At 34.8% G+C, this 24,298-nt stretch overlaps 2 protein-coding genes and 1 long non-coding RNA gene across 5 annotated transcripts; 2 read left to right on the top strand and 1 right to left on the bottom strand.

The window, feature by feature from the left end:
• The first annotated feature begins 6,897 nt into the window (after positions 1-6,897).
• On the top strand, positions 6,898-9,673 carry LOC104212754 (thiosulfate sulfurtransferase 18). 2 transcript variants are annotated; one of them, XM_009762105.2, is made up of 6 exons: positions 6,898-7,106; positions 7,244-7,327; positions 7,414-7,487; positions 8,907-8,977; positions 9,136-9,189; positions 9,431-9,673. In XM_009762105.2, the coding sequence occupies exons 1-6, from the start codon at positions 7,090-7,092 to the stop codon at positions 9,518-9,520; spliced, it is 390 nt and encodes a 129-aa protein (XP_009760407.1). In that variant the 5' UTR covers positions 6,898-7,089; the 3' UTR covers positions 9,521-9,673. The 2 variants fall into 2 exon arrangements, with proteins under 2 accessions (XP_009760407.1, XP_009760406.1); XM_009762104.2 differs by having other exon boundaries at positions 7,079-7,327.
• A 1,552-nt stretch (positions 9,674-11,225) lies between these two features.
• LOC104212753 (MLO-like protein 4) lies at positions 11,226-18,972 on the top strand. 2 transcript variants are annotated; one of them, XM_009762102.2, is made up of 15 exons: positions 11,231-12,088; positions 12,216-12,273; positions 12,592-12,818; positions 13,463-13,579; positions 13,684-13,744; positions 13,827-13,933; positions 14,566-14,640; positions 15,202-15,287; positions 16,306-16,355; positions 16,875-16,915; positions 17,010-17,180; positions 17,315-17,350; positions 17,910-17,977; positions 18,062-18,122; positions 18,212-18,972. In XM_009762102.2, exons 1-15 carry the CDS (start codon positions 11,969-11,971, stop codon positions 18,527-18,529), a joined length of 1,596 nt encoding a protein of 531 aa, XP_009760404.1. In that variant the 5' UTR covers positions 11,231-11,968; the 3' UTR covers positions 18,530-18,972. The 2 variants fall into 2 exon arrangements, 1 of the variants encoding a protein (XP_009760404.1); XR_707437.2 differs by lacking the exons at positions 18,062-18,122; positions 18,212-18,972 and adding an exon at positions 17,437-17,494 and having other exon boundaries at positions 11,226-12,088.
• Positions 18,973-19,502: 530 nt separating this feature from the next.
• Positions 19,503-21,408, bottom strand: LOC104212752 (uncharacterized). Its single transcript, XR_707436.2, has 3 exons — positions 21,303-21,408; positions 20,845-20,977; positions 19,503-19,739 (listed from the first exon to the last, which is right to left on the bottom strand). It is a non-coding gene; the product is annotated as an uncharacterized lncRNA (long non-coding RNA).
• Positions 21,409-24,298: the final 2,890 nt, after the last annotated feature.

The raw sequence follows: 24,298 nt of genomic DNA, 5'->3' as shown, positions 1-24,298 counted from the left end.
GGGAGATTTAGGGTGTCCCAAGTCACCAATTTTAATCCCGAATCGAGGAAAAGAATGACTCCATATTACAGTCTGCGTACCAGAAATCTAGATAAGGAATTCTGTTAACCCGGGAGAAGGTGTTAGGCATTCCCGAGTTCCGTGGTTCTAGCACGGTCGCTCAACTGTTATATTCGGCTTGATTATCTGATTTTATACAAATGTGAACTTATGTGCCAATTTTATCTTTTAACCGCTTTTATCATTCACTGTTATTTTATAGGACTTTCAACGTCGTGAAAACATATCTCGAACCACGTTACATCAATGCACCCGTGGTTATTGACATATTTCGACTCAGTTGAGATTTGGATTTGGGCCACATAAATGTGCACCCGAATTTAGGGAGATATCATTATTAAAGTCGCGCCTAAAGCAACTAGCGCATTATTATTTTGGGGTAGGGCCGTGAAATTTGCTAAACGGCCCGTCCCGGAATCTAAGTATTTAATACATATATTTTGTGAGGGCCCTACAATTTTGTATTTTTATTTGACGAGGCTCATCTCATTCTATTTTAAAAGGAATTTGCGACGTCATGGACATGCATCTCGAACCACGTCACAATCAATGTACCCGTGATTAGAAACACATTTCGGATCCGTCGAGATTTGGATTTGGGTCACATAAATGCACACCCGAATTTAAGAAGGTAAAATTATTAAGTACGCGCTTAAAGAGGCTATCGCGTTATTATTCCGGGAAGGTCGTGAGATTTGCTAAACGACCCACCTTAGGGACTGAATGCTTCAACATATATATATTTAACAAGGGCCCCACAATTTGTGCATTTTTCTTTATTTTTTTTTGTCGAGGCTCATCTCGTCCTTATTTCAAAAAGGATATCCTATAGCAACTACGTTTCTTGTTGCGTTTGTCTCTACTAATTGAAAATAGTAGATAGCCCTAATTAATTACATGCTTGCAAGTTATCTATACAGAGTTCCGAGTGCTTGCACAAAATCAGAAAGCACGGCCACGTACACAGTCGGCCGAGCAAAAATTAAGGGCCCAAATCCAGCCCATGCGTGATGGACCAGACCTGGGCCATTGCTCGTTCGATGCAGGCCTGCTTGGTCTGTTTCGACCCGGGCTCGACCTTCGTGAGGTTGAGATTACAGTCTCCGTGTTCTTTGTCTTAAAACATGATTTACCAGTTATATGAAGCAGTTTATCAGAAAGGAAAGAACTTAATTAATAGAGTACGGTTTTCATGCTTGGCCTACATGAAAGGACATATTACAAAGTAAAACTAAGTCTGAGATACAACCTATTTCATTGGGAATATTTTCACCTATCAGCATACATATGTAAACTATCATTCAGCTAATCTATATTGATATACACTGGGCATACAGGCTACTTCTATTGTCAACACAGGAATGAAAATTATTATACAGTACATGATATCTAATGTAACAATCTATGTATGAAAGTCAACTTCAGGTCTTTTCTTTTTGTATTCATGCTCAATGTTCCAATTACATTTGACAGTGCATTGGTTGTGTACCTAGTATAGAGGACAAAGAAGAAAGGAATGATCAGCTGGGCAATATGCAATAAACACAGCAACAACAGATACACATCAACAACACAACAACAAACCAATAGCCCCAAGTGTTTTCCACAGTCCACAGACAACCAGCAACAGTTTCCAGAACAAAGAAAACCAGCAGATGGTCGAGCACCAAACAAGTAATCCCAGAAAAGAGTAATGAAACAACAGAAGTAATAGAGTGTTTGATGCAGCAACACCAGCAGTCCAACAATCACAAGCAGCTCAGTCAGTGCAAACAACAGAACTTGGCCAAGACAGCTTGACCAATACGAACTCTTATGTAGCTTTCAGACAGTGTTTGGTTACATTGTTTACTAGAAATTTCCTTATGCTTTCAGTTTTCTTTAAACTCAAAAGACCTCTCTCAAGACTAAAAATTTTCAGCCCCTTTTTAAGTTCTGAAATGGCCTATTTATAAGCCAAACGACCCAGTGCAGCTAAGCTGCCTGGATCCTCCCACTTGCAGACTGCCCATACCCTTTAAGCCCATGCCTAAGCATCTTTTGATGCCAGCCATTTGTTCCCCACGCCTGGCTTATTCTTTAATCAAGAGTTATGGGCTCATTTTAGTATTCATTTTAAACCCCATACTCTTGTGTCTTGTTCCCCATTGGCATTAGTTTAATCTTAATTTAGTACCCTACTTGTCAGCTCATTTAAACTAATTTTTTTTCTGTTCTTTTCAAACCCCAGACCACCCCTGTTAACCCTTGATTATTACTGTCCTGCATCACTGCAGCCTCAGGGCATTTTGAACTTCTGAAAGTTCAATTTCAGAACTGCCCTAGCCTGGTTCTTTTAATTGTTTACAATGCAGTTACAAACTAGCATTCATAGATAATGTCCAGCATTCAAATCACAATACAGGTCCATTCAGTCGAGTGAGGTTGTATGTATTAGAATATTTGAACATTCAGTCGTAGGAAGTTAATCGACGATATTTATCAAGTCGACTATACTAATTATAACATGTAACAATCAGTCGTTCATATAAATCAATACATACAGGGACCTGAAGGGCTTCGGACAACTTTGGTCAATCAACTGGGAACCTATATAAGTTATTTATGCGACGACTATCCTAATCGGACATGTTTATCATAGGATACGTTCAAATCACACATAGAAACAATCGACCAAATAAAAGTTCTTTGACAGAGATGGAAGAAATTAAGAAAATTATCAGACAATAAACACGGTCACAACAAAGCATGCTAACAACTTAATTAGCAGTTGAATAACAAAAAAGGAAAAGAAAAACTTACCGAAAAATGTTTAAACCAAACTGACCCAAATCTGATTCAACTTTGACCATTTGAGGCCGAACAAATTTTAACCAGGGTGTTCTCACACGAGAACACCTTGGTTAAGGTCCATTAGACCTCAAACCCCTGTCAAGACCGGCCGGATTCCCCAGGTGCATGTGTTCTAAGGTCTGGATTTTCAGATCTGGTTTTTTAGAAGTTGTGGGTAGATTCAGACCAAACCAAGCTTGGTTTGGTCACGAGGAGGGTCAGAGGAGTGTCTGGTATGAAGATGGTGAGGTTTGGTATAGGTCCGGGTTCGACTCGAATCTTCAAATGAAGATTCGAGACGAAGGAAGGTGATTCGAGGCTAGGGGGTGACAGATCCATGTTCAGGAGAGTGAGGGGTCTTAGGGTGTTCAGGAGGTGGTCACCGGCGTTCATGCCGCCGGGTTCTGGTGAAAGGGAAACTAGGGCGGCTGCTAGGGTTTGGGGGGTTTCAGTGTTTGGTGAAGACGATGAGTGGAGGGGGTTCGAATAGGGGGCGTGAGGTACGATAGAAAGATTATATACGATCTAGGGGTTTAGATCCTGGCCGTTGGATCAAATGAGATCTATGGTCAGGATCTATTCACTTAGGGAAGACGGTGTCGTTTTGGGTTTGATAGTGGGTGAGACCGGGTGAGGCTGGATCGGGTCAAAGTTTGACGTGTTTAAGGGGAATGGCCTAGGTCCGTTGGATCAAGGGGTTGGACGGCTTAGATTAATCTGCCTGAAACGACGTCGTCGAAGTGAAGTGATCAACCTGATCAGGACCGTTTGTTTGAGTCAGATCAACGATTCTGATAAGGATGCTGATACGGCGTCGTTTGAATCAGTGTTTGGGCATGCCTGACTTGGGCTGGGTCCTTGTGCCGGTTTTGGGCCTATTTTTATCTCATTTCTTGGGCCCAAATCACTCTTTTCTTTGTTCTCTTATTTTAAAACAAAAAATGAAATAACAAAAATAAATAATGAAACAAATGAAATTAAAACAAACAACCATGTGACACTTCAACACAATTATCACACCGAATTAAAATATTTAAGTAAGTTAAATCACAACCTAGAACGAACGATGCATATATATTTTTTGAATTTTCGTTTTTTTTAATGACCGAATTATGGTTTTAATTACCCTGACATACATGCTTTGTATTTTGCTCGGTAAGATTAAATGCAAAATGGACAGACCCACAAATGACTAACAACACACATCACGGAAAACTCGAAACATTGTACAGCGAAGTCATTTGTCACTATTTTTATTTTCTTTTGGAGCGATTGTCCGTGAAGCAAAAATCCCGTGCTTACAAATAGTTGCTCAACCAAAAGCAGAGATACCATTCCCTTCCTACTCCAATGCTCATTTCCAGACCCCACAAGAACCTGGAAACAAAGTCTTCTTTCACTAACATATTTGCTATTTTTTGCAGGTACGTGGAATTGGCTTGGTCAATTGCTGCACTTTCAGTTAGTGGTATCAGCATCTCAGCTGCTTATTCTGCTGAAAGTGCATCAATTTTACCAAGTCTGTCAATCCATCTCCCAACCCATCTCCCAACCCATATCCACACACATACACATATACCCAAATTTTTCAAGTCTTGGACACATGCTATAATAAACATCACACCTAAGATGCCCTCACCATTCTGTCAACAACAGCTCCAAATATGCTGCCCTCTGCATGCACAAAGCAAATACTACAAGGAGATACCTCTTTCTCCTGATCTCATACAACAATAGCACTCACGACAACCTGTCATCCATTCAAGTCCAAAGCAGGAAATTTCAAGAGACTCAGACCTAGTCACTTTGCTTTCTTCACCTATCAGCCCTCAACAACAAAAGCACATGCATGGCAACAGTTTACCCAGCAATCAGAAGTCAGTTCCAGGCCACAAGCTCTACTGGACAAATGAAGAAAGACAGTGCTCATTCCCTTCTATCAACAGCAACAAAAAATAGCTACTCAACCCAGTTCCCTGGACCTTTTTGATAACTACCTTCAACCTAGCTTTCTTTGTATTCAATGTCAAAGCAGAGTTGAAGATAGTCCTCTCCATTTTCACATGTCTTTTGTCACACTCAATATGGAACTTCTACACTTTTATTAGATAGAGAATTATTGTACATGGAAGATGATATTCCAGTTCAATACTTCGGTAGATTTAGGATCATTTGTGCAATTTTGTATAGTTGACCTAGGCTTACTTCAGCTTGTTTTTGTATATCCAATTATCTATCGTTTCTAGGTAGATAATTGGAACATCATTATAGGTCTAACCTATCATAGTATTCTTGACAACCAAGTATTCTTTCATCATATGTCTGGAGGCCAGGTTTATGTCCCCCTCCTTTGTTGTACCTTATGTTATATATATGGAAAAGTGATTACAATTTAAAAAAAAAGTTGTAGGAGTTGACCGTAGTTTGACTTGTGTGAAGACAACTCCGGAATGGAGTTTTGACGGTTCGATAGCTCTATATGGTGATTTTGGAGCGTGTCTGGACGTTGATTTGGAGGTCCGTAGGTCGTTTCGACGTGAATTGGCGAAAGTTGGAGGATTTTGGAAAGTTTGACCAGGAGTTGACTTTATTGATATCGGGGTCAGATCCCAATTTCGGAAGTTAAAATAGGTCTGTAATGTCATTTATGACTTGTGTGGAAAATTTGGTGTCAATCGGAGTTGTTTTGGTATGAATCTGCATTAGTCTTGGAAATTCGGAAGTTCATGAGTTCTTAGGCTTGAATCGATGCGCGATTCGTGATTCTATTGTTGTTTCATGTGATTTGACACTTCGAGCGTGTTCGTATGATGTTTTGGATTTGTTGATATGCTTGGTTGAGGTCCCGGGGGCCTCAGGTGGAATTCAGATTATATTCGACACTTTTCGGATCATTGAAGAATAGCTGAAGTGCCGGTTTTTCCCAGTTCTGATTTTCTTCTACGCGCTCGCAAAGATATTCAAATGAAAAAAATAATTAATAAATTTGTGTACTATTATTTCATTTAAAATACTCTCAAACACGTTTTTCAACATTTCACCATTATTTCGAATATTGAAATTTGATATTTGCAAATATTGGTAACCAAACTTCAACTTACAAATAGGGCCAAATTTAGTGAAGAAGCTATGAGTTCATGTGAATCATTACTTTTGGCTTAAAACATATATATTTATGTGTTAAAATTCACTAAACAGGCAAAGGAAAAAAGAATTAAACCCATGAAGTTAGACGAAACGTGGCAGAATTCCAAATTAAAGTTCAAATCTTATATACTCCTATGGTGGCAAACAATGGCTTCAGTATTTGCAAGTGAAGTTATGGCCAAATACCCGTTCATGATTCGTTCTTTGAACATCTATAACGTAGATTGACCATGAGTCGTTCGTTGGACTTGGGCTGTACATAATATTTTCCGAAAGAATAAGTCATTTTCATGTTAATTTTTTTCTAAATGTATGTTTGGTTGGTGAGCAAAGAAGTTTCTGTTGAAAAATATTTATTAAATATTGACAATAATGTTAGCAAATTGGATGGCGTTTTCGTGAAACTTTGAGTATTAAAGATTTATGCTGTAATATAATTTATAGTTGTTGGCATGTACTGTAATATAATTTAGGAGTTGAGACAGTTATAGACAAAAAAAACTTTTTGTTAGGAATATATTTTAAGATACTATATAATATTTCCTTTTCTTGTAAATTAGGATCGATATTAATGTTAAAATATTGTGGTTTCTTTTATTTAGAAATATTCTAGATTATTTACTTGCATTCAAGTTTAGTATATCCACATTAATTGTAGAATACAGTATTTTAGGAGAATATCGATTTTGGGTAATTGGTCAAAGTGGGCAACCCAACGTGGAAGACTTTGAAAATGGGCAACCCATTTGCTCATATGCAGCAGTAATTCTTTTAACGTAAGGTACACGCACCAAAAGGCACAAATCTAAGTGCTTAAATATTAATTGCTTATCTTGCGGCTAAACTCGAAAACAATATACGGAACAAATAAAGTACGAAACCATCTCTATCACATTAGAATAGATCCATCGGTTTTCCTCTTCCTGCCAATTTTTCATTCTCAAAACAATCGAACCGCCAATAGATCTCCTCTGATCCAGTAGCAACATTTGCAGTAAAATTTCACTTTCGAAGAGAAGAGATCTTATATAAGTACAACTTCCATTTGTCATGGCCAGTCAACCCTGGTACATTAAACACACAAATCATAATACTACTGCAATAGGCAAAGATATATTCTAGGTTGTTCTATTATGGGTACTGTTTTATGGAATAGTCTTCTTTCTCTTGTTGTTCTTTTTCTAGTTCTGCTTCTGTTTTGTAGCTCAGGAGCAGATCAGGTAGTTACTGTAGATGTTCATGCAGCTCGTCATCTCCTCCGTTCTGGCCACCGTTATCTTGATGTTAGGTAGAATCTAGCACAAATAAGGTTTCTTTTTTATTCAATATGCAATTCAATCAGATTTCTGATTTGGGTTTCATGCAATTGAACAGGACAGAAGAAGAATTCAAGAAAGAACATGTAGAGAACTCTGAGAATATTCCCTATATGTTTAATACTCCCCAAGGTCTCCCTTTTCTGATTCTTTCAGTTATTATTTGAGACTTATAGCCCGTTTGGCCAGGTCATAAAAATAAACTTATTTTGAGAAGTGTTTTTCTCAAAAGTATCGGTAAGAAGTAGTTCGTATTTGACTAGTTAATTTGAAAAGCACTTCTGAGCAACAATTAGTATTTGATCAAGCTTTTAAAAATTAGTTCTAAATGTATTTTTCTCAAAAATATTTTTTTAAAAAGTGCTTTTGGAGAGAAGCTATTTTTTTCTGTTTCTCCAAAACTGCTTCTGCTTTTCTCAAAAATATTTTTTTTTCTTCCAAAAGATTGGCCAAACATTACAACTTTGAAAAAAATACTTATTTGGAGAAGCTTAGCCAAATATGCTATTTGTCTCTTTTAGGCCTCATTTGGCCAAACAGATCTCAGATATTAAGTACGTTTATTTTTAAAGTCTGAATCTTAATCATTTAGTTTTTTTTTTTTTTTTTACTTCACACCCATTTAATGAGTCTTAATAGGTATGTATGATTAAGATCTATAATAAAGACATAATTTCATTAAGATGATATCGTCCACATTAATCATTAATTGCCACAATCGCCTACCATTATCAACTATTACCATGCCATCCACCACCGCTATACTCAACTACCACCACCACTATACTCAACTACCACCACCACTACCTCCCCAATCATAGCCGCCACCATTAACGACAACCATCACCCAGAATCCCCACTACCCCGCCACCATCATTCTCAACCACAACCATATCCACAAACTCATCCACCTCAACTATTACAACTAACCATCTGATTACCATCAACAACCATAGCCGGCACTGCCCACCATTATAAACTACCACCACCTTCTTCAATCACAACCACACACCATCACACACCCACAATTATTAATTATTACCACCTACCACTATCATTTTCAGCCATAATCGTCATCATTATCAATTACCACTAGCTATTACTCAGAACCACCACCATCAATCAAAACCATCACCATCAACTAAAACTACCACCAACCACCGCCTCTAGTCGGCATTCACAAGCACCGTCGTTAGCCATCACCACCACTAACTACCAAATTTTAAAATATATATATATTTTATTGATAGAATATTAAATAATTATTATTTTATTTGAATTTTATGTTTATTAGTTTTCAAATAAAGATAAATTTTATACATTCAAATGTTAAAAACAAACAGTCTTAATCATTTAGTTTTCAGATCTTAATACACATTTTAATATTCAGATATGTATTCAAATTCAGATGTATTAATTCACATATTGATATTCAGATGTGTATTCAGATCTGGACGTATTAATCTTTTAAAAAAACAAATGATGCATTAGTCTCTATCAACTCATTAATGTCTGTATAGATAATGATGTTTCGAATTTTGGTAATTTTAGGTAGGGTGAAGAATCCAAAATTTATGGAGCAAGTATCTGCCGCTTTCGGCAAGGAAGAAAAGCTAGTTGTGGTAAATCAAACTGAATTTGTCACCTTTCTTATAATTGATCGATATTATTCAACAACGTGCCCATTAAGACCTTAATTTCTCTCGGAAGGTTTTGTTAGTTAGTATTTGAAAGAGAGAATATTCTGTAATTTGACGGGGGTAAGCTTTCTGTCGTGTAGGGATGTCAAAGTGGTGTGAGGTCACTGTACGCAACTACTGATCTTCTTACTGTTGTAAGTTGAATTGTCTCTCTCTCTCTGATTATTAGAAAGACTTTACCAGCATATTTACTTTCCGGAAAAGAACCTGGATTTGGTAAATGATTTAACTTATTTACAATGAGATCTACAATTTTAACGGCTTGTAGCAGGTTAATTACACCTTTTTAGGCTACAATTCTAGGCTTACTAGATTGTTACATGGTTCCAAATACTGATAACATATTCAAATTAACACTAATGATGAACTTGGCAGGAATTCAAGCATGTAAGCAACATGGGAGGGGGATATCAGGCTTGGGTGGAGAGTGGGTTTGCTGTAAACAAACCACAAGATGAACTTTGATCACTCGGTCTTCTCTTGTTGCAGCAGTTGCGCTAGCTATCAAGATATCTTAACCACGAAAGAATAAGTTTTCATTGAAATCACTAGTATATTCTCTGTATTTGACGCTCATTGTAAAACAAAAATATTGCAATAAAGTCTCTGATTTTGACATCTGCATTTTTTTTCGTTGCGGTCCCTAAAATGTACTTAGTATTTTACTCAAGACAAATTGCAAATAGATGAGAAACCAATTGAAATAGAAGAAAGCTTACTTATTGAATGATGTAAAATAGGAGGTAAGCTGCTGGGCGGCTAGGTAGGAGGTCGATGGATGTTTGTTAATGGCAGCTGGCTAAGAGAATTAGTCAAAATACTTTATTCTATATTAAAAAAAAAAATTAACTTTTACCAATCAGAGCTCCAACTACTGAGCTGTTCAGCAACCCTTTGATTCTCAACTGCCAAATGGGCCACCCCTACGCTTTGAATGGAAGCTTAAATTCTTTTTCCTATAGTGTAATGTCCTAATCAACTTGTGCACTTCTATATTTATTGGGCTACCCAATACCGGTTACCTTCACTACCATCATTACTGAATAATAGCTTGTTTGACAAAGCTGTAAAAATCATATTTTGAGAAATGTTTTTTTTTCAAAAGTGCTTTTCTCAAAATTACTTTTGGTGAGAAACAGTTTGTGTTTGACTAATTAGTTTGAAAAACACTTCTGAGCAGCAATTGGTGTTTGACCAAACTTTAAATAATTGTTTCTAAGTGTATTTTTCTCAAAAGTGCTTCTCAAAAAAGTGCTTTTAGAGAGAAACTATTTTTTCTGCTTCTCCAAAACTGTTTATGCTTCTCCTCAAAAGCACTTTTTTTCCTTCCAAAAGCTTGGCCAAACACCTCAAGTTTTGGCAAAAAGTGTTTTTGGCCAAAAAGAAGCTTGGCCAAATAGGCTATAACTCCTTTCACTAATAATACTTCCTCCCTTCTATAATAAGTGACTATTTGATTTTTGGCACGCCCTTAAAAAAATACGAACTCCTACCGAAAAAAATATGTATTCACTATATTACGTTTAATTAAAATTTGCATATTGTTACCCTGTCACATTGAGATATGTAAATAAGGGTAGAAAAATAAAAATAATTCTTTCTTGATTATGTAAAAAGACACTTATTTTGGACAAAAAAAAAACAAAAGAGTCACTTATTATGAACGGAGGAACTCAAGGGCGGATTTAGGGGGGCGGAAGGGGTTCACCCGAACTCTCTTCGTCGATATATTAAGTTTTGAATCCCTTTAATACAACCCAAAAGTATAGCTTAGTGATCAAGGGGTTCAAAACATTTGTAAGACTATAGTTTCCATTTTTTTTTTAACCTTTTCCTTTTTGAATCCTCTTCGCGCGGAGATCCTGCCTCCGCCGCCGAGGAAGTATTAACTTTGTGAATCAAAACTTAGGTAAATAAAAAGAAATCTAGCTATATAATTTTTAATTTCTGCTAGGATCGAGGCAAAGCTTGCAATATAACTTCCAGAACTGAAAAAACATTATGGCGACAGAACCAGCAATAAGCCCCAATAAATAGGCCTAAGGAGCATGTGGAAAATTCAGATAGTTCACAATTCCTAAAAATGACAGGCAAAGATAGAAAAACTGACCGACACACATTTTTTGTATAAAAAGAACAATGTCAGAACTTTTTTTATTTGGTTCAATTACAGATGAAATTGTACCTCTTACAAAAATTTGAGCTTTGATGCTGCAATAAATCGTGTATTCTGTTTTAGTATAGATTTCTATATGGTCCTTCACAAATAGGCTGATCTGAGACTTCAATTCCACAACTTCAAAGCTTTAACAATTAAACCTGTGACACCTTGAAAAGGCTGATAGCAATTAAAGGTTGATTATTGATATGATGCATTTGTTACTCCATTTTCGGAAGAACATAGAAACCAACCTCCCCAACAATACGACAAGTCTTTAGTCAAGAGAGAGATTACGTCAAAAAAAGCACAAAGTTTACAGTCTAAATATAAGATTAGGTCAAAGTAACCACAAGGCACAAGTGCATTAATGAAGTGGTAGAAACAGCAACTACGACAACATAGGTGGGTGAGCATTTAGAGCAGAACAAGGATGCGTGAGGTTGCCAGTTGGTTGTACAACATACTGACAAAAGATTTGCATCAGGCATTTCCACATGGGACCATTATGCTTTCCTAGTTTCCAACACCCCACGCTCTAAGTTGATGTTCGTTGCCTATGAACCAAAATCAGCTGACCAATTGGTGATCTTATTAATGGCAGTCTTTGCTCAGTGCTGAAGCTTCTGCACTTGAAACAAGTTCCATCTTTCTGCATTAGATTTTCCCAAAAACTTTGATAATCCACCCAAAGACGTGATTAAGGTTGATGCAGTCTTTACTGTGGATTTTAAGGTTGTTGAATATTAGTCAAGATGGAGAAATTGGAAGAAGCATCGTTTGCTGAAACACCAACATGGGCCGTAGCGACAGTCGTCACAGTTTTGGTGAGCATTGGTTTCTTAATCCATAGCAGTTTGAACAAGTTTGGAAAGGTAAAAGAAAAAAACCATTTCTTATTATTCTATTTTCGAGCTCTGCAATATATTTCTTTGGGGTGGATTATATGTTGAGCTCTATGCATTTGTTTGAATTCTCTAAATTTGTAATTTGTTCCTGCAGTGGTTGCACAGGACGAAAAGGAAACCTCTTTATGCTGCGCTAGAGAAAATCAAGGAAGGTAAGCCACCTGCTATCTGTATATTGAGCCTTTCGTGATTATTGGCACTCTTGCAGTGGTGGATGTAGAAGGTTTCTGTGAGTTCGGTAGAACACAGGATTGTTTACTCTAACGGTCTAACCCTGTAGATGTGTGTGAAATATACTAGAAAAAATTAGAGTTCAATGTACTGATCACTGGTTTTGATTCTTCTAAAGGCTGCTTGCTCTTTTGAGCTTAACGTTTAAGAATAGGGAGTAAATCATTATTTCCCATTTAAGATGCTTAATGAACTCTTTTGTTTTCATTTTCCTCTTCCTCCTTTTTGGCTGCAAGCAGAGCTTATGGTTTTTGGACTGCTATCACTGCTAATGGGTCATTGGATCATTTATGTTGCAAAGATTTGTGTCAAGTCATCAGCCTTGAGCAGCCACTTCTATCCATGTTCTCCGCCAAGAAACAAGAGCGAATCAGCAATTACGCGATTTGTTTTATCAGGTTCTTCATACTTGAATTCAAGTTCAAGGCTGCTTTTAAGCAGCAGGAATGAAGATCTTTGTCCTGAGGTGCCAAGCAAGAATATTCTACTCAATTTTATTTGACCCCCCCCCCCCCCCCCCCGCCCAAAAAAAAAAAAAACAATTTTCCATTCTGTGACTTTTTACCTTAAACATTGTTTGATCCGAATTTCCATGAGTAAATTTTGGTCGATCTTCACGAGCTATCATCTACAAGGATAGTCTGTAAACAACTTCGGAATCCCTATTCTATTGTTGAAAGCTAACATTTGCCCCGTTAGATTATTCAACTGGAAAGTAACAACCTTATAGCCAAGCAAATTCCTGAATGTGGCACAATTAATATTGAAATGTTTTCTTTCATTGAAAATCCATGATTTTACTATATTTTGTACTCATAGGTTAGTAGATTGGAGGAGTTAAGAAGCCTAAACTTTTGTAAATCAAAAGTTTAAGGTGTGTAGAACTTGAAAATAGGACTATTTTTAACAAAGATTCCTCAGGGCTCTCTACCTGGTACAAAAAGTGAAGCTTGTCTTGATGATGGAACTATGAAGTTCTCTCACATTTTGCATTGCTTCATATAGATCACTTTGCAAGTTTCAAATTGTTTTAGTTGTTGTCTTTAATTAAGTGGCCAGTACTAATACTGGCTCCACATGAGCAGAGAACACTCATGTTAGTTTTGCCAGGGTCTCCAATCGTTTGCTTCAAAGGAGAGCCTGGAGCAGCTCCATCGTTTATTGCTTGTCCTCGGTGTTAGCCATGTGTCTTATAGCTTTTTCGCCATCGCCCTGGCAATGATCAAGGTTGGCTGATCTTCTTCCCGATTAACCTCTGATGACATCTTAGAACTTTCTTTCTACATCCATCAAACGCCATGAATTAGAACTTTCTTTCCACAACCATGCAGATATATAGCTGGAGAACATGGGAAAACTATGCCAAGTCAATGGCTCTTCAAAGATTGGAAGGTGCAAAAATTTCCAGCAGTACTACTATTCTTCATACTTTATTTATAAATTCCAGAATAATTACTTGCAAGTTTAACCTTAGGTTCTGAAGAAGCTGTCCCAAACAACAGGAGAATGGGGCGTATATCAACTTTTACTTTTCACCACACTGCTCACCCATGGAGCCAGCACAGGGCTCTTGTTTGGCTGGTATTTTCACATAAAATCTTGTGTTTCTGGTTGAGTGGATACTTGTTATGTGGTGTTCTTATGCTATCTCAACTTAAGAGGAATAGTATTAGCCCAATGATGTTATAAACAGGTGGCTGAGTACAGGTGAATACTAGATGTCCCAACTCATGTAGATCTAGTCATCAACACAATGCGTCCTGAATCTATTTGAAAGATAAGACATCTGTGTACATTGTTCTGGGCAATGGAGTGGCATGGAAAAGACTTACATACATACCTTAAGATGATAAAACTCTAAAATGCAATAGAGAATAACAAATTCAAGTGCCTTTTGCAGCTAAAGCTATGATCTAGAGTGGTACTGATCATGATCTACAATGCCATTTGGTTTATTCAATGACTATTCAAACTGCCGTTGGTCACACAGGAGTCATAAATCTTAACGACATTGTAAAACTATAAACTTAGCTGCATCATTTGTTGTGAGCTTTAATTCATGTATTCAGATTGAATTATTGTAAACAATTGCATCTTAAACTTCATGTTCTGATAAATTGTTCATCTTCATACTTTAATCTTCTCTACCTCTTGGCATGTGCTGCGATGAGTTCAAGCAATTAAAAATAATTTATTCAAAGTTCTCCTTTTAGCTTTGTTTCAGCCGCCAGTTCTGGAGTTCTATAAATGAAGCTGACTACATGGCGTTGCGCCTGGGTTTTATTACTGTAAGTCTTGTATTGTTTTCCTCTACAACTGAAATATCTTCCTCAATGATCATTGAGGTGGAAGGTGAAGAGTGACTTTCTAAGTCACACTGGCCTATTAATGCTATTTCCATTTTTTAAATAGTAATTTGTTTATTAAATCAGTTCCTTATTCATATTTGGGTTTTGGTTATTTTATGAAAACACTTTCTAACTAATAACCACTGAAGATAATATTCACTTACATAGATGATGTGAATCAGTTAAGAATAGAAACCAAGTAGGCCCTATTTTAGGTACTTCTGTGTAGTTCATGGATTAAGTTCTTGTCAATGCCTTGTTAAGTTAACAGCTAAGATGAGTAGGTCAGATTAATTGATAATAGAAGCATGCACTAACCATGAAGCAGAGGGTCCACTTTCTCGAACTACATTGTGACTTTTCCAGTATTGGTCTAACCTTCCAAACGAATTTGCTGTGGGTGCTTGGATGGGAACATGAACCACGACTAGCACCTCTCTATATTCCTATACTAGAATGGAGCAGCAATCTTATGTCTCTATATTCATTTTGTTTTTGCAGACTCATCAGCTGCCATTAACTTATGATTTCCATAAGTATATGCTTCGAAGCATGGAGGAAGAATTTCGTGATATTGTTGGTATTAGGTACAATGGCATATCAGTTTGAAGGTTATTTTTTCGGATTGACATAACTTCTGCATCATAATAAACTATTTGCTACTCCATCTCCGTCTTCCACATTATGAATTATACTATAAGATGGCAGACTATCAATAACTTCATAGAGAATTTCTGCAGTTTAAATTATTTATGTTCATGTTTTATTATCGGCATTCCATGTTTCCCCTCAATAGCTCTGGTAATCATGTTCGGACACCAGTAAAGACGTTAAGATTGACTGCTTAATTAGCTTGTCTTAGCTTCTCCAGTTTTATGATCTAGACCTCTCTTGTATCACTAATAAAGAACACAAGTTTCAGACTGAGTATTACCATGTGTTGGTTCTTTGACTTGCATCTTACTCACCAGAATCTTGCACCACATACGGCCTTCTTCTTACCAGAACCTTGCACTACGTATTACCTTCTTTAAATAAAAGTCTGGACATATTACTATTAGAATTAGATAAGCTTTCAAAAAGTGATACAATTACTGAAATATAGCTGTTAATTCATAGGACGTCGCATCAATATTAAACTTTCAAAAGTACAGCTCTTTTTTATATTAGCTTGAATTCTTGGAGGGCAGGCAAGTTTCTATCTAAGAATATGGGTCAATTTTTTTTTGACGGATAAAAAAAGGGAAGTAGTCAAGTTTTGCTAAGGGATATGTCCAGACTTTTATTAAAAATAGCTACACCACTTGAACTATCCTAATTACTTAGCTATTCCTTGGTGTGTGTTCCTGGCTGATGGCAATCAACACTTCACGCTTTTCCTTTCTCTAGGCATGGTTTGTTGTTGATGCCCAATTATGTTGTGACTATAGACAACACCTGACATATTTGTCCCTCTGAAGACTAAATACAACATTTCATAAACTGTAAGATATCATGGTTACGACAAAAGTCTAAGATTTTTCTCTTTTTTTCTTTCTTCTATTGCAGTATTCCACTATGGATTATTCATCTAAAATAATCCTTTTGATTCTTCTTTGGTTGCAGTGTTCCACTATGGATTTTCGTCATACTTTGTGTATTTTTAAGCTTTCACGGTAATTTATCCTCTAGATATTCTCTGAAATTTCTGCTTCAGCATGTATTATTGATCTAACAGATAATTTTATCAAATTTTCTTTTAGTTCTAACTACTTTAATGGAAATAATAGATTGAGGAGGTCGCTTAACGAGCTACTTTACAACTTCAGACTTGCTTAGATTCAGTTTGTTTTGCTACTTCAGCATCACAAAATCCCTAATTGCTTAGCATTTGAAAGTAAAAATCCAGCAACAAAAAGGATATGAAAGTCATTGCAACTAGATTACTTTGATCAACAAAAGACAATAAAGAGGATGTTATAAAAGCACATTTATACTTTTATTGAATTGTTTCCTGATCGTATCCCTTCTTTAGAGTAGTAGAAGAGGAACCAGGAAAGATTAATATGTAAATGAAGCAAAAGGCCAAAATGTGTAGTAGGTTTACTGTTGATTTCTTTTTGAATCCTTGCCGTTCTATTGTTCATTTAGTTCTTTCAAAAAGATGATGGATAATTTTGATGATCGTTGTCCAGGCACTAATATCTACTTCTGGATCTCCTTCTTTCCTGCTATTGTATGTCCTTGTTATTTTCTGTTCTCTTTTTGCTTCAGAAGCATAATTCAATTATCATTCAATTTCTGACCTTTTCGAAAATTGTTTTTGGAAGTTAATCCTTCTGGTTGGTACCAAGCTTCACCATGTGGTGGTTAAGCTGGCAGTTGAAATCATGGATAGCAGTCCACGGGAAGGATTTCATCAGTTTAACCTCAGAGATGAGCTATTCTGGTTTGGGAAGCCTAGGTTTCTGCTACGGATAATACAATTTATATCATTCCAGGTATGCAAAATAACATTAATATTATCCTCAAATTCAAAGGGCTTAACAAGAAGAGCGCTAATTAAATTTAGGTCAATGATATAGCTGCCTCATATATGACTTATTGATTGCTCTTCTGGGTGAATGATATGCAGAACGCATTTGAGATGGCAACATACATTTGGTCACTGGTAAGAACTTGGGAACTTAGTTTTCTGATTGAGGTAGAGTTGCTTATAATGAAATAAAATAATTTTGTCTTATTGTCAATGGGAAGAAGTAGAGTTGCTTATGAGGAAACGTTGTTCCTATGGGCTGCTGCAGACAGTAATTAGGTATATTTTCCCTTTTGTAGCCAATAGATGTAAGTTCCGGGTACTGATTGTTATTCACAGACCCTCCATTGACTGCATATCGTTGGGTGATCAGAGCGAGTAACATCTTCTGCCTTGTGTTTATCTTGTTTTACACTCTTGGTAGTTTTGCCTTTTGGAAGCCTCTACATAACTTCTACAAGTCTAAAGATCACATTTATTTAACTTTTCAACTCTTAAAGCAAACTACAAAGTTATATTGAGCTACGAGTCAGAAAATATGAGAGAGAGAGCAAACTAGAGGCTTTCATATGTGGTTTGTGTCTGTTTTATATTTTCACCTAATACTTAGAAAAGGCAAAAGCGATAATTTTCTTATGCAGTGATACAAAATTCTCTCCATAGGGGCTAACCCTGATTTCCTTTTCTGGTGCAGTGGGAAATTAAGGGATCATCGTGTTTCACAGAAAATCAAACCTTTCTCGTGATTCGCTTGTCATTTGGGTACCTATCTTTGTCTCATTTTCTTGTTAACTTGTTGCTGAATACACTCATTGTGGCATGACCCGTGTTAACTTGTCGCTGCAGGGTTATTTCTCAATTCTGGTGTAGCTTTGTCACATTTCCACTCTATGTTATTGTTGCTCAGGTAACTAAAAAACACTATGTAATCTCTTTCTTTTGTCCTTGGTTATATATCCTTCTGCATTATTCCTTGAGTCATCGATGATCGAGCAGATGGGTTCCAGATACAAGAAGACAATTGTTTCAGAGAATGTTAGGAAGTCGCTACATGGATGGCGACACAAGGTGAAAACCAGACTCGAGGGTTCAATTGTTAATCCAGAAAGATTATTAGTGACCACATCATTAGACTCAGTGGAGGATGAGACAGATCAAATTCATAGCATTGCTACCAACAGCATAGCGGGATGCTCCCCATTGTTCGAAAATACCAGGGTCTCAAACCAACAAATCGCTTTTGAGCAAAATTGCACGAATGAAATCTCAGAATGTGATGATGAGTTACATGTTCCATTTTCTCCTCGAAATTGAGGAGAGGTTTGGTGAAAAATATGACGATGGATCAAACAATGACAATATAATTTCGTGCCTTCTACTACTAGAACCACAACCTTAGACATATATATATATATATATATATTACATGTTACGTTATGTTATGTTATATAGTACATGATTTTATAAAATAATATCAATATTGCCAAAACTAAAGCTTTAATGAGTAAATAATTATACATGAAATAAAGCACAAATTTTTATAAATGGTCAATATGGATCAGCGTATGATAACTTGTTTGTCAAGCTAAGGTTAACATGATTGGATATTGGATGAACATGAAGATCAACAATCAATGTTTGATTTAGATACATGTGACTTTCTTTTATATTTATTTTGTTTTTATAAAGTACACACATGTAATGAAGTGTATTTCACCTAATAATTTTCTATAGACAATATTCATAGTATATATTCCTTTCGATCATTTTGTTTTCTCTATTATGACTGGAGCTCTTGTAATCAGCATAAAACATGCATCTACTTGATCAATCACTACAATAGAAGTCTCCCTTATATATATGAACCTTCTCCCCAAGTGAAAGAAAATGTAGATCATCATATTAGTGGGCTTTAATCTGCTCAAGTAACAAAGAGTGTACAAACACACAAGCAAAAACTTTTGTTGTTATTGAAAAATCTATTATGACACACAAATTAGGCAACGATTGAACCTCCAAGGCTAACACACGCATCTCAGCTGAAACAAGAATCATATTGCCCATGATTTTTCAACTCAAGGTAGCCGTTACCACAAAATATATTACAAGAAAGATGTCTAAATAAAACATCAAGTTACTTTATGATCTCAAAATGACAAAAGGCATTCAAGTATAACTATGATTCTTTCAAATTGTATACTTTATATTATTTTAGTACACATGAACGTAAATTTCACATATGTATGCACCTATAACATATGTATTACCAACTAATATGCATTTTGGCAAAAGAATAAAAACTATACCTTAAAGGATATGCTTTTCCTAATCATAACAACATGCACAATACATATTTTGATTCAGCAGTTCATATAAAATGACTACTCTATCCTTCAGAGAATTAAATTTCATGAAAAACTACATAGGATAAAATAAAGTAGTAAACAGTTAATAAATGAAGTTAAGAAAAGTAGAACCCGATATATGTTTGTCTCTTTCTTCCCACGCCATACATCGAAGCCATCTTCGTTCTCGCATCATATTCATATCGAAACACAACATAAATTAGTTTCTATAAGACTCGAAAAATACAGTAAACATGTTAGTATAATTCAATGTACACATTTTAAAAATCAGAAAAGAAGTTGTAAATTCATGGTCTATCACATGAGAAAAGAAAGCATATGGTATCAAATAAAATGGAAGAAAAGAGACATATTGCTACTCTTCTGAGCCCGTGTACTATTGCAACCGCTTCTTAATATATTTTTTTTTCCATCACCGCTTCTTCATATAGAGATCATTTTTGGTTTTATCAGATGCCTGAGAATAGTTCACTGTTCAATTTAAAGTCCATCTTTCTATTACTCTAACAATACTGGCTGCATGTGTAGAGAAGTGATGTATCACTGATCACTCGATGAGACAAACTTGTTAGAGAGCATTGAAATTATTTTTCCAATTCAGAACCGTTCCAAGCATTTTCTTGCATTATTTTAATTTAATTTATTATGGTTCCTCCATTCTAACCCAATGAATTAAAGTTCTTCTTTTTATTATTTGTTGAACATTTTCCTTGATTCAACACTTTGATATTGGCGTTAGTGGCGGAGGCAGGATTTTGGTTCAAAAAAGAAAAACGTTTAAGAAGATTGTAGTTAGTGGGAATTGAATCAATGACCTTACAAAGGTTTTGATCCCTTGACCACTAAGCTATGCTTTTGGGCTGTGTCAAGGAGATTCAAAACATAATATATAGAGGTAAAAAACAGATTTCGCCTTATATATACAGCGTAATTTTTCGGTGAAGGGATTCGGGTGAACACCCTTTCGCCCCTGGTTGTCGCTTTAATCCCAAGATTTTCTTTCCTCCATTGATTTGCTTTCTAGTTTCCATTATCCTAAAGGAAGAAATCAAAAGATAAAAAGAATGAAAAGAATAAAAGGAAAACATGTTAGAAACGTTACTGGAACGTCCCCATAATCTTGGAGGAGTTTCAAGTATTCTGGATGTATTATATTTGTAGTATTTTGTCTCCACATTTGTGCTTTTGTTGTTTAAAGGAAAATAAAGCACATGACACGCAAAATATGGAACAGAAATGCCTCTTTCAATTTAGATATCATACCAAATCGTCGCCTTGAGGAAATGGCAACATCCTTGACAAAGTTGCAGCACGTATCACATATTTGCCAATGGCCATGTAGTTGGTTCTAAACTTTGCCAATCGCCACACCTCATCGTTATGTTTTTTCAAGGTTCTGTTTATTAAATTGTTTTATAAGTAGAATATTTACGTATCTGGTGAAAAAAGAAGTATATATATATATATATATATATATGTAAGAAGAATATTTTAGTAATTCCTCTTTTAATTTTTGAGGTTCCCACTTTTATAATAATAATATAGATAGATATGTTTTTGCTTTCACCATTTATGGAACAAAACTTCTCCTTATTAATATTGAAGAATGAAAGATACTTTATTATAAGAATAACATCAGAATTGGACAAGCAAGGAAGTGAAATTGTAGATTGTTACGAATTGTTCGGAATTCTTTCTATCCCGAGATGGCAAGAACATACCTAGATTTCCGTTGTTACCTTTGTTCCACAAATCACAATGACGTCAACTTTCCGCGAAAATTTTCGTTCACTATATTTTTCTGTTTCTTGATAAAATTTCAACTAATCGAACATTAGAACTACTCTTCTTCTTCTCGTTTGGATTATATCTATGTGATTTGTGAAAGGAATAGTCGAAGGCCTATAAAGGAAAGTAGCAACGGTTGGAAACAAAATCAAAATAGGAATGTTAGTCTAAAACAATTGTGATCATTAGTAACTAATGTGAAAGATTGCAACCCTTCAAATAAGCGTGATAATTGCAACCCTTCAAATAAGCGTGATACTATATAAAAAAAAAAGATACTTAATTAATTCATAGGGGTATTTTAGTAATTCAACTTTTAAGTTTAGGGCTTCCTACTTTTATAATAATATATATATAGATTATCAATTTTTGTTACGGAATGCAATGACCTTAAAGTGATTTTTATATGGCAATTGGAAAATGACATCCTATTGGTACTTTACCATGATGAACAAAATAATTTTTTTTACATCAATGAGTAATTTTTTAGAAGAATCACTTAGTATTTGCAACATAGTATATTAATTTATAATAATTATGTGGTAAATAATGTAAAACTAAAACTAAAAACTACTAAATATATAGGAAAATAACGTTTCACTTAATTTTCTCTTCTCAATCAATCCAGACTATTAAAAGTACAAAACTTCAACGCAAAATTGGTCGACCTTTTTATCATATAAAATAAATTTTACATTTGATAAAATTAATGTTTTTAATATTTAGCTATTGTCATAGAGCTTGTGACTTGTATTACGTCGGGTTTTGGGCTATTGTATACACCTTGAGTTGTAGAGAATTTCCTTTTTTATGTGTTGTTGAGTTTTGATATTTTTAAATTACTGTTTCATTTACTTCCGCATGTTTGTTAAGTTTACCTAAACTTAGAGATTATGTACGGTCACGACATTCTACAGAGCAAAATTGAGATCCTCACAATGCAACATATAATGTTTTATTATTATGAGATGGAGAAATTTAGTGGATAAAATTTTAGTGTATGAAAATAAATCTTCCTTTGTATTGTAAGGTTTATGAAAGACGACAAAAATCATATTTTATTCTAAATTTTCTCTTTGATTATCACACTATTAAGTTAAGTGATAACATGTAATTTTTATAATACGCATTCTAAATACAATAACATCGAAAATAAAGTAATAACAAGTTGTAATTAACTGGTTAACTTATATACTAATAATACAATAAATTATTATATTGTTAGTACGAACAAGCTTGACAACTATATACACTCATTTGAGCTTCATATTGACCCTTAACAGAAGCTGCACGATCATGATATATGTTACACTGAACCTGACAATCATCATCACTTATACACGATCCCGAATCTTCGTGAACAAAAAGCCAACATTGCCCAGCTGTCAACTCTGCATGAGTTAAAATATTTAAATTACGAGTTGATGATTCATTAACAAAAACGATTAAAATCAAACAAAATGAAAGATTCTTTTGTTTACTTCATATTTTTCATTTTTTTCACAAATGTATTTTGCTTAATGAATTCAAGAAGTTACAAGAAAACCACTAACACCTCTAAATATTTTTTTTTTTTTTACAAAAACATAGTTTTAAACAATCCATTGGATAATGAATTTTAATGAATGATCATAATCATTAAAAATGTTTGACATTATAAATTTAATTAAAGAACATGATGAGAAGTATCGTCATTAATTTGGTAGAAATTAAAATGTTTACAGGCATAATTAATTATTTTCATTGATTAGAAAATTAAATGAGCTTTGATATTATAAATTTAGTACTAACTTTTGCTAATTAATTAAGGAAAATACCCACCTAGTGATGCAAAAGCGAAGACCATGAAAGTCATAAGGACAATGATTTGTGATGTTGTCATTTTTGGTTCACTCAAATGCATTAAAGTCACTATATGAATAAGGGGGATTAAAGAAGTATGTTTCTGAATATATTTTTATAGCAACTGTTTCATGCGTTTTTCCCATGAACCCGTTACTTGCAAAATTAAATTCTAAGCATTAAATTCTTCTAATTAATCTTCAGTTTCTTTTTTATTTAATGCCACTCGAACAATAAAGAACTATGATGATAATAAAAGAATTTTCACAAAGCACTATGGTTTAGAGTTTGATTACCATACGTAACTATAGTTTGCCTAATTACTATTTAGTGCAACAAATATAACCTGTATTCCGCAATGCGTACAACCAAGGCGAAATACAGAAATACAAAAAAATTAAGAAACAGAATGCTCACAATGAGACTCAACCTCAACACCTCCCTCTTACTAAACAGGTGTTCTAACCAACTGAGTTATGAGAGCTTATGTTGTTAGTGTTCAGTTCAAAATAATTGATCCTTGTTTCAGTACTATAAGTAAATTTGCTATAACATTCAAATATCTCTATGCATAGCAATTTTTTAAAAGTATAACTATTAATCATAAATACAATATATAAGTTAGCTACACCATATAATTTTTCCATATAAAGAATGTGAAGCAATACTGTTTTTCCTCCGAGAGTTCCGGTGTTGTGCCTTTGCAATATTTCCTTTCATTCAAAAGAGTTATTTTATTCCATTTGGAAAGAAAACAAGGTTAAAAATATTTAACAACAACTTTTTTTTAATGCTATGATGTATTGTGCTGTTTGATAGTTTTGCAAGCAAAAAGTTTACCTTTTTATCAAAATTTTGAATATATATATATAATTAAATTTATTTTTAATTTAGTTTAATATATAAAATATAGAGTAAGAATAATTATTAAATATTTTAATCCGTAAAACATATAGCTACCAAAATAATAATATTGGGTATCTAGTATATTTATTTATTGTTTATATGATGATTTGAATAATCAAAATTTATCATCCAGTATAAATTAAAAATATATTTTATAAATTACTATGTATCGAGAAGCCAC

Source organism: Nicotiana sylvestris, chromosome 2, assembly GCF_000393655.2.
Source record: "Nicotiana sylvestris chromosome 2, ASM39365v2, whole genome shotgun sequence".
Classification (NCBI taxonomy): Eukaryota; Viridiplantae; Streptophyta; class Magnoliopsida; order Solanales; family Solanaceae; genus Nicotiana; species Nicotiana sylvestris.
Note: the sequence above shows the minus strand (reverse complement) of the source record. Positions and strands in the feature narration are given on the sequence as shown.

Bases quoted from the DNA above. Each gene is read 5' to 3' on its own strand.
- LOC104212753 (XM_009762102.2), top strand. From the start codon at position 11,969: ATGGAGAAATTGGAAGAAGCATCGTTTGCTGAAACACCAACATGGGCC. The intron at 13,745-13,826 runs GTGCAAAAATTT...GTTTAACCTTAG, and splicing joins GGCTCTTCAAAGATTGGAAG to GTTCTGAAGAAGCTGTCCCA. The intron at 13,934-14,565 runs GTATTTTCACAT...TTCTCCTTTTAG, and splicing joins ACAGGGCTCTTGTTTGGCTG to CTTTGTTTCAGCCGCCAGTT.
- LOC104212754 (XM_009762104.2), top strand. From the start codon at position 7,173: ATGGGTACTGTTTTATGGAATAGTCTTCTTTCTCTTGTTGTTCTTTTT. The intron at 8,978-9,135 runs GTAAATCAAACT...TCTGTCGTGTAG, and splicing joins AGGAAGAAAAGCTAGTTGTG to GGATGTCAAAGTGGTGTGAG. The intron at 9,190-9,430 runs GTAAGTTGAATT...TGAACTTGGCAG, and splicing joins CTACTGATCTTCTTACTGTT to GAATTCAAGCATGTAAGCAA.